Genomic DNA, 13,108 nt, shown 5'->3' with positions numbered 1-13,108 from the left:
GTGTTGATCAAACTACGAATGGTAGCCCTTGTATGATTACTGCCTATGTCATGGGAACCATAACCGATCACACCTGCACACAAAAACTATACTTTGATTACAATAATTACATAATACATAATGAAAACGCAATAATTGCATAATCATTAAACACTAACAGACTTCCTATCTAACAGAAGACATTATATAAGTTATGAATGCATACACTTTACACATACCTTTGATCGGATCGCATTTCTTAGCCCTTAGTTTCACAACGTCACTACGCGTTTGCAGAAGGTTAGTTAATTCTGTTGATAAATGCAAAGACAGATCCAACGAGAAATGGCTGACATGTTGCTCTTTGATATGAGTGTTGATTTCTTCTAGTTTTTTCTCAAGGCAACTTGTAAGGATAAACGCTTGTTGTGGCGTGCCGTTATCAATCACATCAGCACATAAAGGCAATATTTCGACGATGCTCTGAAGCACAACTTTAGACGCGGATCGTCTTTCACCAAGACGTTTAGATTCAATATCAACAGTGACTTTAGCTTCTTTATTTATCAAAACGATAGTTTGGTCAAATATTTTATTTATTTCTTCTTTCGTTTTATGTAACTCATCTTGAAGATTCCTAAGCTTATCATAAAGAGCTTTAACCGTTTGCTTGCAATCTTCTATCTTACTACATTCATAACCCGCTGCGGTATAAAGTTTATCTATTAGGTTATGCAATTCCTGACCGCTATCGCCCGAAATCTTTACTAATTCGTTGATGTTTTCACATTTTCTGTGACTGAATAATGCACATGTACTACAGCACAACAACGAATGATCTTTGCAGAAAAACTTTACCTTCTTTGTGTGCTCTCCGCATGCGTCAATTCCTTTAAGATCCACTGTGATAGAGTTCATTTTAAAATCTTTAAATTCCACAAAATCATGTTTACCTCTTATAAAACGAATGTGTCCAGGTTTGCATCCGTCACACAAGAATTCGGTACACGATGTACAAACCACTGTCGCCTCGACTGAGGTATTATCCTGTAAACAAGTCTCACATCGCTTTATCACAGCACACTCGCTGATCATTTCGCTGGTTGATTCCTGTGTTGGGCTGCCGTTTTCTTCGGTTGAATCCATTCACTTTGGTGTTTCATTAGCAGGACAAATAAATATCACTTCACGTCTACCTGGCTACTTTCGATTTCCAAATAGTACATTTTCATTAACTTCAATGTGTATCCAAAATGTATAAAATGTGCTATTTTACAAGAGGTATATCCTCAATAACATTGATTAAATGTTGTAAAAATAGCAAGTTTGTAATCTACTAAAACAGACGAGTAAAGTTTCAATATGTTGATTTTTGTGAATGTAAAACGAAAGTTCAAGAGTGATTGCGGATGTGATAATCAACGCCTACCTTCTCTCCGGTAGATAAATAGGGCAAACTACACGTGTTATGTAAACCTAAGTATTTGGTTTTACTTATAACGTACATTTTCTTGATAATCGTATACTATTGATTGCTATAAAACAAGTGAATACAAAAATGCTTTCAATGTGAATTTGTATAAATACATGTTCTCAATTTCATTTTATTAAAAACAATAGTGCATGTTTATGAGGTTAATCAGATAATAATATATGTTTGATGTATAAACAGTAGCATCATGCGGTAAAATATTATAAATCTTTCAATTAAATGAACATGTATTGAACTGCATAAAGCACAATGTTCCACCAAGATATATCTTTTACTTAAGAATACTATGCATTAACATAGATCCAATTAGACATCTTATATATATATATATATATATATATATATATATATATATATATATATATATATATATATATATATTTTTTTTTTCTTTTTTTCTTCCTGCTCCCTGCTTGGAGATCGCAGACGGCATTTAAATTTCTTAAAAAAAACTCCATAATCAGGCTAATCTATGGTGATAAATTGTTTCTCAAATCAGTGTCATTGAGGTTAGGGAATGGAATACTCGTAGAGTAGCAAATAATGAAATAAATATACTCAAAGAAACGTTATTATGACGCTGTGACGACACTAAGCGACAAACTTAAAACCAAATGCCAGTTGTCAAGGATTGATTATTAATGATAGACGTTCTATGGTCTCAAATAAAATACGGAACGTCTTGTTGTCTCTATCTGGTTTTCACCCTCGTTTCGGTCGTAGATTTCTTTATTGCTCTTTTTTAGGCATAAAACGTCGGGATTATAAATCTTATATATGGTTCTGATGAAGCCTTGATCCAATTAGTCACATACAAGGTGACACTTATCTCAAGCCCTTCTGATTTAAAAACAACTTCAGCTTGGTCTTTCCACCGAGTTATATTTACAACTGAACATTTTATTAACATTTTGATAACCATTATTTGTCTTAAAAGTGGATTTGTACGCATGCCGTATGAAGCGGAATGGATTGATAGAGGCATAAGATAGTTATAGATAGTGTATCTCCAAATTACAATACAGGTTTTAATTCCTTTCTTATGTTGAAAGGCGCAAACAAATGCTTTAATCAATACTCAGAACTGAATGTAGATCTCTGAATCAAAATCTTTTTAAGTGCAATACAGCACTTTCAACTGTATGCACTGGTGGTGAAATTGAAACATTTTAACATTATTTCTAAGACTTTCAACGATTTACACACCAAAGAGAAATGTTTTCAGTAAAATTCCTCATTATACCTCTCCAACCATACACACTTTATTATTTGGCGATGAAAGTCTTGATTTGGAGAAAAGCACGCTAAACTTCAATGCAGTTCATTTGTACATAAAATGAAGTAAACATTTGATACCGAGTTGTCTGTCAAGGCAAACAACTTCCTTGTGTTGTTTTAAACAGTTTCGCTTTGTCTTTTGTTGTGTCTGATGTGCCTTCACATCTATCTCATCAACCTTGATTAAACTACCCTTTCTTTCTATATAACATACATCTACGTCAAAGGCTCGCTTACTAGCAAAATTCCTGAATTCGTTTAATAAAATATGGTATGATATGACAACTCGTGCCAGATCCTATATATATACATTAAATACTGTACGATATATATTAGTTAAAGTGTTGCGTGTTGAATTAAGTTTATTACAGCCATAGCGTAGCTTAAAATTTAAAAAACACGTACACGGCACAATCGAATAAAGCTACACGACGCTAGGGTGGACGATTTTTATACTGGTTACTAGCAAAATCAACAGATACCTGTTTTATAGTATAACATATTGTTAGTTAATTGTTTACATTATTTGTGCTGACAAAATCAATATCTTTATAAAAAGTATTAGCGACAGACCACACCGAACCACGGACGTCGGTGTGGTAGAACCAATCGTTAATTTTACAATACGACTCGATCATCAATGCCACTTATATATTATTTATTGTAACTCAGTAAAGACCATTTGATTTTCTGCACAACATAAACATAGAAAACATATTTATTTTGCATAGAATATTTTTTTTTAACTGAAAAGTAAATTTTGTATTTAAATTGCCGACAAGTTGCGATGTCAAAAATATGTATCTTTCAAAACAGATGGTATCTGTGAGGACTAAGTACTGCTGCTCGCAGAGTGCCCGCAAGGAGAAGTTGTGTCACCAACTCTGTTCATACTTTTCATCAATAACATCATAAAATAACTACTTAGAAGAGTACAAGCAGCCCTTAACGATGAACGTATGCTTTGATGCACAGACGAGTATGCAAAAGACGCCACATACAAAATTCAACTCGCTTTTGACAATATCTCAGCTAAGATGTGTCATCTTTAACACACAGAAATACTCATCAATCATTTGTATACTCTCTATCAACATTCTGTCTGGATCACTGACCCTGAACAACAGATTGATGCAGTATGAAAACCAGCAAATTTCCTTGCGGGTCGCGTTCGACCAGAGAATGACACGGAAACAATATGTACAGAGAGCAGAAGCAAAAGCCATGAGAAAACTTAACATCATGAAAAAGCATACAGCGAAAGAGTGTGGAGAAAATGCAAGTATCCTTACGAAGGCGTACAGCGGCAAAGTAATTCCTCAACGGACACAAATGTTTTGTACACTCTCTTACGTTTTTAATTTTAGTAAATATATAAATGCTGGAAGGATACCAGCAGACTTTACAGATTGCAGAATCCACTGTTGTATATCATCACCAGTGCAGTCATGTCAACGTCAATATAAGATAAATACACACCACGAGAATTCCTCTACTATGAAAAGAAAGATAATTCAAAGTTGAAAAGCATGTGATACAGTCAAGATGTTAGGGTTTCAACTTGATGTACAACAGAGTGAACAGTCGGGCGACTGATAAGATCCAACTTTGTCCGAGAAAGCAAAATAATTCTTTGGAAGCATCATGATCAGCTGCCAGCTGATATGGAGCCCCGAAACCATACTGACTTTCCGCCACCCTGGGTATTTAAACAGAGAAAAATCAACATCTGTGCAGTCTCCCATCTCACCACATGGGGCGAGCACAGTAATGCGAGCGAGAAAGCTCAGACCCTGACCATGCTTGACGACAGGAACCAACTAAGAGCATATTTGTCGTCATACAAAGATGAGTCAGCATGGGGAAGCTGATGGAGGGGGACGCAAAAGCGTTCGTGCACTACACAGACTGATGGTCGCAAAAAAGGCAATACAAGCAGGCCCACACTGCGCAAACTACAGAGCGTATGTGAAATGCTTGATCCATATGGTACACACCATCTTCAGCATAGTCAACCAAGACTCCAAGAGTCAGTCCTGGGAATTGTGAAGCAGAGAGAATGACAGAGGAGAGATCGAAAAAAAAGCGAGAAGAGAACAGATTCAATGCCCGACTGAGAATTTTTTTTAATAGAGTAAACCACCACATGCACAAGCGATGCCACATCGTGCAGTCTATGCAGTTCTCTTTTGGAGAAACGACACAACGGGTGAACACATCCTCTAGGAATGCAGACAGTATTTTCCCATATGGAAAAAGTATGGCCGAAACCTGTTATTCTGTATGAGAAGCTGAAAAACAGGTTGAGGCTTTACAGAAGACCATCCGTGTCTTCCTTTCCTCCGGACTCCAAGTGTAGCGGCGATCGAAAAAAACTAAAACGAACAAACCATGTTTATTTATCAGGTTTTATTCCATAAAATCATTGTGTATCCCTCCGTGTACCTTCGAAAGTGGAATACATTTCTAAAGAATGACTTTCCGTTGCTCGTATAAAGGCCAATGAGCAAACTCCCGTATGATTTTTTTGATATTTAATGTGTGTTTGCAACCAATTTCTGCTTTGAATGAATAACGTTTAGATGCGTTAATTGGGGCACTGGGCTTTTTTTTTCGAAAACTCAAAAGTCGAAATTCTGGAGTATGAGGATGTCTGCATTTAGGCAATCTGTGTTTATTAAAAGTACATGACATTCATGACATTTACTTTGTTTAAAATTTTTCAAAAAAGACATATTCATCTTAAATTTGGGACCAAGATTTTGCAATCCATCCGTTTTAAAATGGAGCCCTAGTGATATTTGATTCATTAAAAAAAATCCGGATCTTCCATCACACATGTATGGAGATAAACCGCTAACCTTTTAGTGGTACACGGCTTAGCATCATACGTAGGGACTCCGTATCATAACCTTCAAAAGAGCATACTGTGATAAATGAATGTGATCAATACTATCAGAAAATCATATCGAGTGTGTTTGACTGAAACATATATTTCAATAAATTATAATGATGTTAAGGCTTTAAACTTGCATATCTCAATTAGTCAATAAGTGCTGTGTTGTTTAAAAATTGCTTGAATAAATACTTTGGGTAAATCTGACCAAGCGCTCGTCGCGATTTATTATTATTTAGAAATTCTAACAGAGAAAACATTCTGCACATAAAACACACATCGGGCTATTAATTGATGCTCAGACACCGAATACCTAGAGATTTTAGACAAATAGACAGACAAGAAAAAGGATTTAACAGACGACTTAGTTCTCAAAATGTATAGTTTTTCGACTTTAAATATTGTAAAACTTGTGCGATTGCTAGATCAGACGTTAAAACGACGTACACGATATATTTTTTTTTCACTAAAGGTCATGGTTATCACGTTCACGTTACAGACGCAGACCTAGCGACGACTTGTGTTAATGAGTTGCTTTATTGTTAAAGATGTAGCAACACGATTGGTTGACGGAATTAACGTTTGTATCATATCGCCCGGAAGTCAGAATGACCCTTCGTACGTATTATATATTATTGTTTGAGCCCTTTTAGTGATTAACCTACATGTATTAATGAAATTGTATATAACGGTTATCATCTAAATAAATAGGTTTTGTCGAAGTTAATTTGTATATTTTCACGATTTTAGTTCTTCTGTCCAACTTGAAGTAAGTGAAGCAGACAATAAATCAATCATGTTTATAAAAGTAACTGATCTTGTTTGAACTCTTGATTTTAACAAGTCCCAAAACTTTCGTAAGGGGTTATATATGCGAGCCCCTATGATAATTCGTAGGATGTTTAGAGGATTGAATACATACGGAGAAAAAATGGTTATTTGTCTTTGTGGGTCGATTTCATGCAAAGGACGTTGTACGAAATATAAACGATGCTCGATTAAGGTCGTGAACATGGGGACTGGGGTCTTATAGGAAAAATATAAGTTATTCAGTTTACAAACTGTGATGTTTTAAATGTTATAAACAAACATGTAAATATTACGCATATTGCCGACACAAGGATCGACCACAATGTTATGGGCCAACAAGAAAACTTCGGACTGAAACACTAACTTTGAACTGAAAACTACAGTTATCTGTGGTTCCCGAAGCTTCAGCAGAAGTCCGCCGGTGCTCGGACAATGTCAGTTAAACTAATTGAATGAGGACCTGGAAAAACTCCATAGTTATTCCCCAAATGACCCGTAACAAGTTCAGGTCGATAACAAATAATGTGCAGTTGACTGACCAATGTCTTAGAGTTTGGGGATGTAATGATTACACGAGTACAAGACCTTGTGGTCAGGAATGGGTTTTCGACATACGCGGAGACTGTTCCTTTATGTGTTGAAGTGAAAGTACATGCGAAACAAATATTTCATAAGAATTGCATAAATGTTATTAACGGACTGAGTAAAATCTCGTTACCTTGCCAAATACAATACAAATCTTGCAAAAAAGATTGTTTTTAATATCTACATGTTTTAAGCACTTGACGTGTACATATTTTACAGATGTTGATGTACAAAAGAAGAAATAACATACTAAAATATTTAATTATTTAAGTAAACCTTTTAATGATCGGTAATTGGGTAATTAACCAGCTTGAATTTTATACATATGTAACTTGCAACATAATATTCACATTTCACTACATAAATAAAGAAAAAAAAACCAGGCCATCTTTATATCTGTATATGTATAATAATATTATATATATATATATATATATATATATATATATATTTATATATATATATATATATATATATATATATATATATATATATATATATATATATATATATATATCTATATATATATATATATATATATATATATATATATATATATATATATGTGTGTGTGTCTCCCTGTCTGCTTAACAGCACAAGTTTTATTCGCCTAGTAATTTAAATCCTGAGTGTCTTGTATAGTCTTTGGAGTATATTATCATTGTTAAGATATTACCGCTGGTAAGTAAAGACTTATTTTTAGACTTATGAAATACTGTTTCTTTTTTTTTCTAATAGCAAAGTTTGTATTGGATACAGGACTAAATCGTGTATGCTATCATATATATCTAGAACATGTTATCTGTGTTTGCAGAAAATGATGTAGCTATAATTGTTTTGTAAACAACTATCAACAATTATTTACATTGAGCATAACGTATATGAGATTACACGAAGAGCTTTCCATGTGGTAACAAATTGTCCGTTAGCAAGTTTGTGCGCATTTTGGCCGTACGATTACATAACCTATACACACTCATAATGTTTGCTATAATTAAGCAAACAGGTGTTAAAAAGGCTTTTTTATAAGACATTTTACGTGCAATAATTGTATAAACTTCTGTATTTTATTCTAAACAGCTTCTGCAGATAGTGACTTCCTTAAGTTATCAAGAGCTCTCGTTAGAGAAACATGTCCAAAATACTTAGTGTAGTGGTGTTGTTTATACATGTAGTTAAACAGAAATTGGTAACATTGCTCTTTATTAAATAACATGTTCCATGTTAACTTCTTTTGCTTGTATACCAGGTCTCGACATTAATGGTAGTACGAGTGCCGGCACCACCAAGATATAGGATCGGACAAGTAAAACAAATATTTGCTGGTACGAGAGGACAGGTTGATATTAAAAAAATAATGATTTAGTTAAAATGTACGTTACTGTTTACATTGAAGATAATGGTATAAATCAACTGACAAAACTTCCATGGTTATTTTCATTATTTTTTTTATGGCACTTTCGTAGCCAGCTTTTTGTCCAATAATTGTAAACAGTTAACTAACACTCTTAATTAAGCTCTATTCAGTTTGGGTTGTGTATACACGATTAAGTTTGTTGTGAACAGTAAGAGGCTGTTAAACTATCAAAGCTACTATAGCTGCTTTAACATTCATTATGATCAATAATAGAATAACACATATTTAAACAATAAGGGCACTAAATGCCACAACCTGTTTTGGCACTTTTTTCAATTTTTTCATGAAAAAGCACTGACTTTGTAAAGGAAAACATTTGACTGTGAAATGTCAATTAATCAATTTCAATCGAAATTGACGGAAAGGTAGAATCGATAAAAGGATGTTCACAATAAATTGCACATAACTTGACCAGTGCATCTTATACCAGATGCATTTTAAATATCTCCCAAAACATTGTGCTCGGATAACGATAATTAATAATGTATTATAATGCCAAATTCTTTGGTTTATTTTTTTAACACAAAAAAGAGCAAACATAGGAGTTTAAAAACACGTTTTAGAGGTTATTACAGTTAAAGATACAAACTGACACAAATGGTGTTGTATTCTTACCTCAATATTTACACATGATATAAGATTTCTGTCTGAAGTGGCGAAATCATCTTAAGAAAGTGTTTTTCTATTAAGTTAAACATATATATTCTTGATTTATGTTCTAACTGTAATACATGCATATTTTTACTGCATGCGATAATACCAAACACATTCAAAAGTAACTGAAATATTGTATTCGTTCTATGTTTATAACTAATTTTTAACGACAACTTCTGTGAAAAATTACAATATATACTTTGTCTAGTGTTATGACTTTGCACTTATATTGTCACAAGTTAAAGTCAGTGCAATAGACGGTTTGGTCAGAACAAGCACAACTGCAAGGCATTTAGCCGAAGTGCTCAAGGTCATCTATTTTGATCATTTCCGGCGGCACACAGTGTGTGTCGTTTAGCTCGTTACCACACAATAAGCCACATTTTTAATATATGTTGTATAAAACTTAGTTGCAATATTCATGTAGACAATATCTAGTATAATAACTAGGTAATCATGTCAGAATGATAAAACACTCTATGTTCCACATTTATGACTAAATTTTGGTAATCATTTGGGACTGAAAGTTAAAACTGTTGCAGAATGTCCAAAAACGGTTTATACAAATCCTGCCAGATCGTCCGCAACACATCTGAATTAACATAATTGTGTACTGCACAAAATTATGGACTGTTTAATTAAACAAAGCTACCGTTATTGTTCTTCCTTCGACACGAATTGTTTATAAATATATAAAAGTATATATTTATATAAATATAATATATATATAATATTCTATTAATATAGGTAGAAAGCATGCTCACATAAAAAAACATCTGACCATTCATCTAATTCGTTGACGGTGATATCGTGTATAACTGAAGTTTCTTGGTGCCTTTAGCGCGGTTGGAAACCGCCAGCTTAGTGCTATCTTAAGACACACATATGCAAGACGGGTACACCATATCCACGGGGTAGATACCGAGAAAATCCCCATTAAAAGTGAGGTGCACGATGGAATTCTTATTCTCACTGCACACCAGCTCCGTGTCACCAGGCCCTTCACAGGCGCCAAGTGGTTCCTGTATGTTCTCATTAGTGACTGCTCTAGACGTGCCCTTTTCAGTGTTGTACGTGTGTATTGTGTGAGCGAACCTATCTGTCAGTACTAACGTGTTCTTAGACTGGACGTAAGTGCAGATACTCTCATAGCTTTATAAGTTTTATTAGGAAACACCACGTCAAAGTCTGATTCCACACCGTCCAGTGATATTATTTTAGAATGACGAAAAAGATCGTTTATGGTGCTAATGACCATGCTTGTTGGCGACTTAACGCATACAGAGAACATATCGGATGATGTGGTGATTTCCTTGTGTAGAATGATGACATTATGAACATTTATAGACAGAATAAATATGGTTTTAGTTCTCGATGTTACTGCTATTTCACTCGAAGATAAACATACAACGCTATGGGGATCAGACTTGAACTTGAACGGGGTTCCTTTTCTCTGCAGCCGTTCATTCAGTATCATACATTTTTTGTTATAGTAATCAACAGCTACAAGTCTCCCGTCCGGCATGAAGTCAAGTTCAGTGATCAAAGGTTCGATCACATCATCTCCAGTCTTTGGTAGATTCACGGTCAGGAGAAGCTTAAGGTTTAGTGGTCTTGACTAGGATATTGAATCATCTGAACTCGGATCAACTGAAATTATCCATGTATATTTTTATAATTTGTAAAACTTACACAGCAAGTAAGTTAGACTAATAGTACTCGTATACGAAGCAGTTGTAGTATAAACAAAAATGGTAGTATTGGTAATAGTTAAAAAATTAGTAGTTGTAGTAGCAGTAACAGAAAAAGCTGTGGGAGAAATATTAGAAAGAGGAATAATAAACCATGATCGATTTATGTCCAAGAACCAGTAATTTCGCATCTTAAGTTTGTGCAGAATCAGTACTTGAATGCATGTTGGTGACGATATTTAACTTCACGCACCTCCTACGCACATGTTAAATTCAAATTCACGTTCAGGTATCTTAAGTACATCAACTGCATAGATCATGTAATGAATGCAGCCTAAGCAAGTTTGGTTAACAGGACAAGAATTCATTCCTTAGCATAATATAGTATTGGTTTGTTTGAACTCGTTTATGCTTTGAGGCGTTAAGTTGACTGCTGAGCCAGCTCAACACACTAGTGCGACATTCCAAATCGGCATTTGTCTTATAAGAGTTATTGCGAATGCTGGGCCAGTTCAGCACTCTAGCGCGACACTACGGATAAGCATTCGCTTTAAAAGTATTAAGACGAATGCTGAGCCAGCTCAGCATTCCAGCGCGGCATTCTAGATCAGCATTAGTTTTAAAAGTTTTCCGGCGAATGCTGATCCAGCTCAGCACTCCAGAGCGACATTCCAGATCAGCATTCGTTTCAAATGCATAACGGCGAATGCTGAGCCAGCTCATCACCCCAGCGCGACATTCTAGATCAGCATTTGTTTCAAACGCGTTGTGGCGAATGCTGAGCCAGCTCAGCACTCCAGTACGACATTCTTGATCAGCATTCGTTTTAAAAGTGTAACTGCGAATGCTGGGCCAGCTAAGCACTCCAGCGCGACATTCTAGATCACCATTCGTGTAAAGGGCGTTAAGTTGAATGCTGAGCCAGCTAAACACCCCAGCGCGACATTCCAGATCGGCATTTGTCTTATAAGAGTTATGGCGAATGTTGAGCCAGCTCAGCACGCCAGCGCGACATTCTAGATCAGAATTCGTTTCAAAAGTGTTACGGCGAATGCTGAGCCAGCTAAGCACTCCAGCGCGACAGTCTAGATCAGCATTCGTTTTTAGTGACATTCTAGATCAGCATTCTTTTTAAAAGTGTTAAGGCGAATGCTAAGCCAGCTCAGCACTCCAGCGCGACATTCCAGATCAGCATTCGTCTTATAAAAGTTAATGATAATGATAATCTTGGGATGCTGAGCTGGCTCCGCATTTGTCTTAATACTTTAAAAACGAATGCTGATCTAGAATGTCGCGTTGAAGTGCTGAATTTGCTCAGCATTCGCCGTAACACTTTTAAAACGGATGCTGATCTGGAATGTCGCGCTGGGGTGTTGAGCTGGCTCAGCATTCAACTTAACGCCTTTAAAATGAATGCTGATCTAGAATGCCGCGCTGGAGTGCTGAGCTGGCTCAGCATTCGCTGTAATACTTTTAAAACGAATGCTGATCTGGAATGTCGCGCTAGAGTGCTGAGCTTGATCAGCATTCGCCATAACTCTTATAAGAAATGCTGATCTGGAATGTCGCGCTGGAGTGCTGAGCTCGCTTAGCATTCGCCGTAACAGTTTTAAAACGAATGCTGATCTGAAATGTAGCGTTGGAATGCCGAGCTGGCTCAGCATTTTATCTTAACGCTTTTGAAACAAATGCTGATCTAGAATGTCGCGCTGCAGTGCTAAGCTGGCTCAGCAATCGTAGTAACACTTTAAAAAAGAATGCTGATCTGGAATGTCGCACTGGAGTGCTGAGCTGGCTCAGCATTCGCCTGAACGCTTTTGAAACGAATGCTGATCTAGAATGTCGCGCTGCAGGGCTGAGCTGGCTCAGCATTCGTAGTAACACTTTTAAAACGAATGCTGATCTAGACTGTCGCGCTGGGGTGCTGAGCTGGCTCAACATTGGCCGTAATACTTTAAAGACGAATGCTGATCTGGAATGTCGCGCTGGATCGATGAGCTGGTTCAGCATTCGCCGTAACACTTTTAAAACGAATGCTGATCTGAAATGTCGCGCAAGAGTGTTGTGCTGGCTCAGAAATCGCCGTAACACTTTTAACATGAGTACTTATCTGAATTATCGAGCCAGGTGCTGTGCCAGATCAGCATTCGTAATTTTAAGAGCTGATGTCGATTACCGTGCGGTGTGCCAACTTCACGCACCTCCTACGCACATGTTAAATTCAAATTCACGTCCAGGTATCTTAAGTATATCAACTGCATAGATCATGTAATGAATGCAGCCTAAGCGTGTTTGGTTAACAGGAC

At 36.0% G+C, this 13,108-nt stretch overlaps 3 protein-coding genes across 5 annotated transcripts in view; 1 reads left to right on the top strand and 2 right to left on the bottom strand.

The window, feature by feature from the left end:
* The window catches only part of LOC127836240 (uncharacterized), a 6,036-nt gene extending 4,640 nt beyond the window's left edge, over positions 1-1,396 (bottom strand). The window contains exon 1 of one of the 2 annotated variants that reach the window (XM_052362723.1): positions 219-1,396. In XM_052362723.1, the coding sequence (XP_052218683.1) occupies positions 219-1,125 (907 nt within the window). In that variant the 5' untranslated portion in view covers positions 1,126-1,396. The remainder of the gene's footprint in view (positions 1-218) is intronic. The other variant, XM_052362724.1, reaches the window with a different exon arrangement.
* LOC127836235 (uncharacterized) overlaps positions 1-13,108 on the bottom strand; it is a 478,549-nt gene that overhangs the window by 318,594 nt on the left and 146,847 nt on the right. The gene's annotated exons all lie outside the window — the stretch shown is intronic.
* LOC127836244 (thrombospondin-2-like) overlaps positions 1-13,108 on the top strand; it is a 160,591-nt gene that overhangs the window by 85,385 nt on the left and 62,098 nt on the right. The gene's annotated exons all lie outside the window — the stretch shown is intronic.

Source organism: Dreissena polymorpha, chromosome 6 (assembly GCF_020536995.1).
Source record: "Dreissena polymorpha isolate Duluth1 chromosome 6, UMN_Dpol_1.0, whole genome shotgun sequence".
NCBI classification, from domain to species: Eukaryota; Metazoa; Mollusca; class Bivalvia; order Myida; family Dreissenidae; genus Dreissena; species Dreissena polymorpha.
This window is presented reverse-complemented; position numbering and strand designations above follow the sequence as displayed.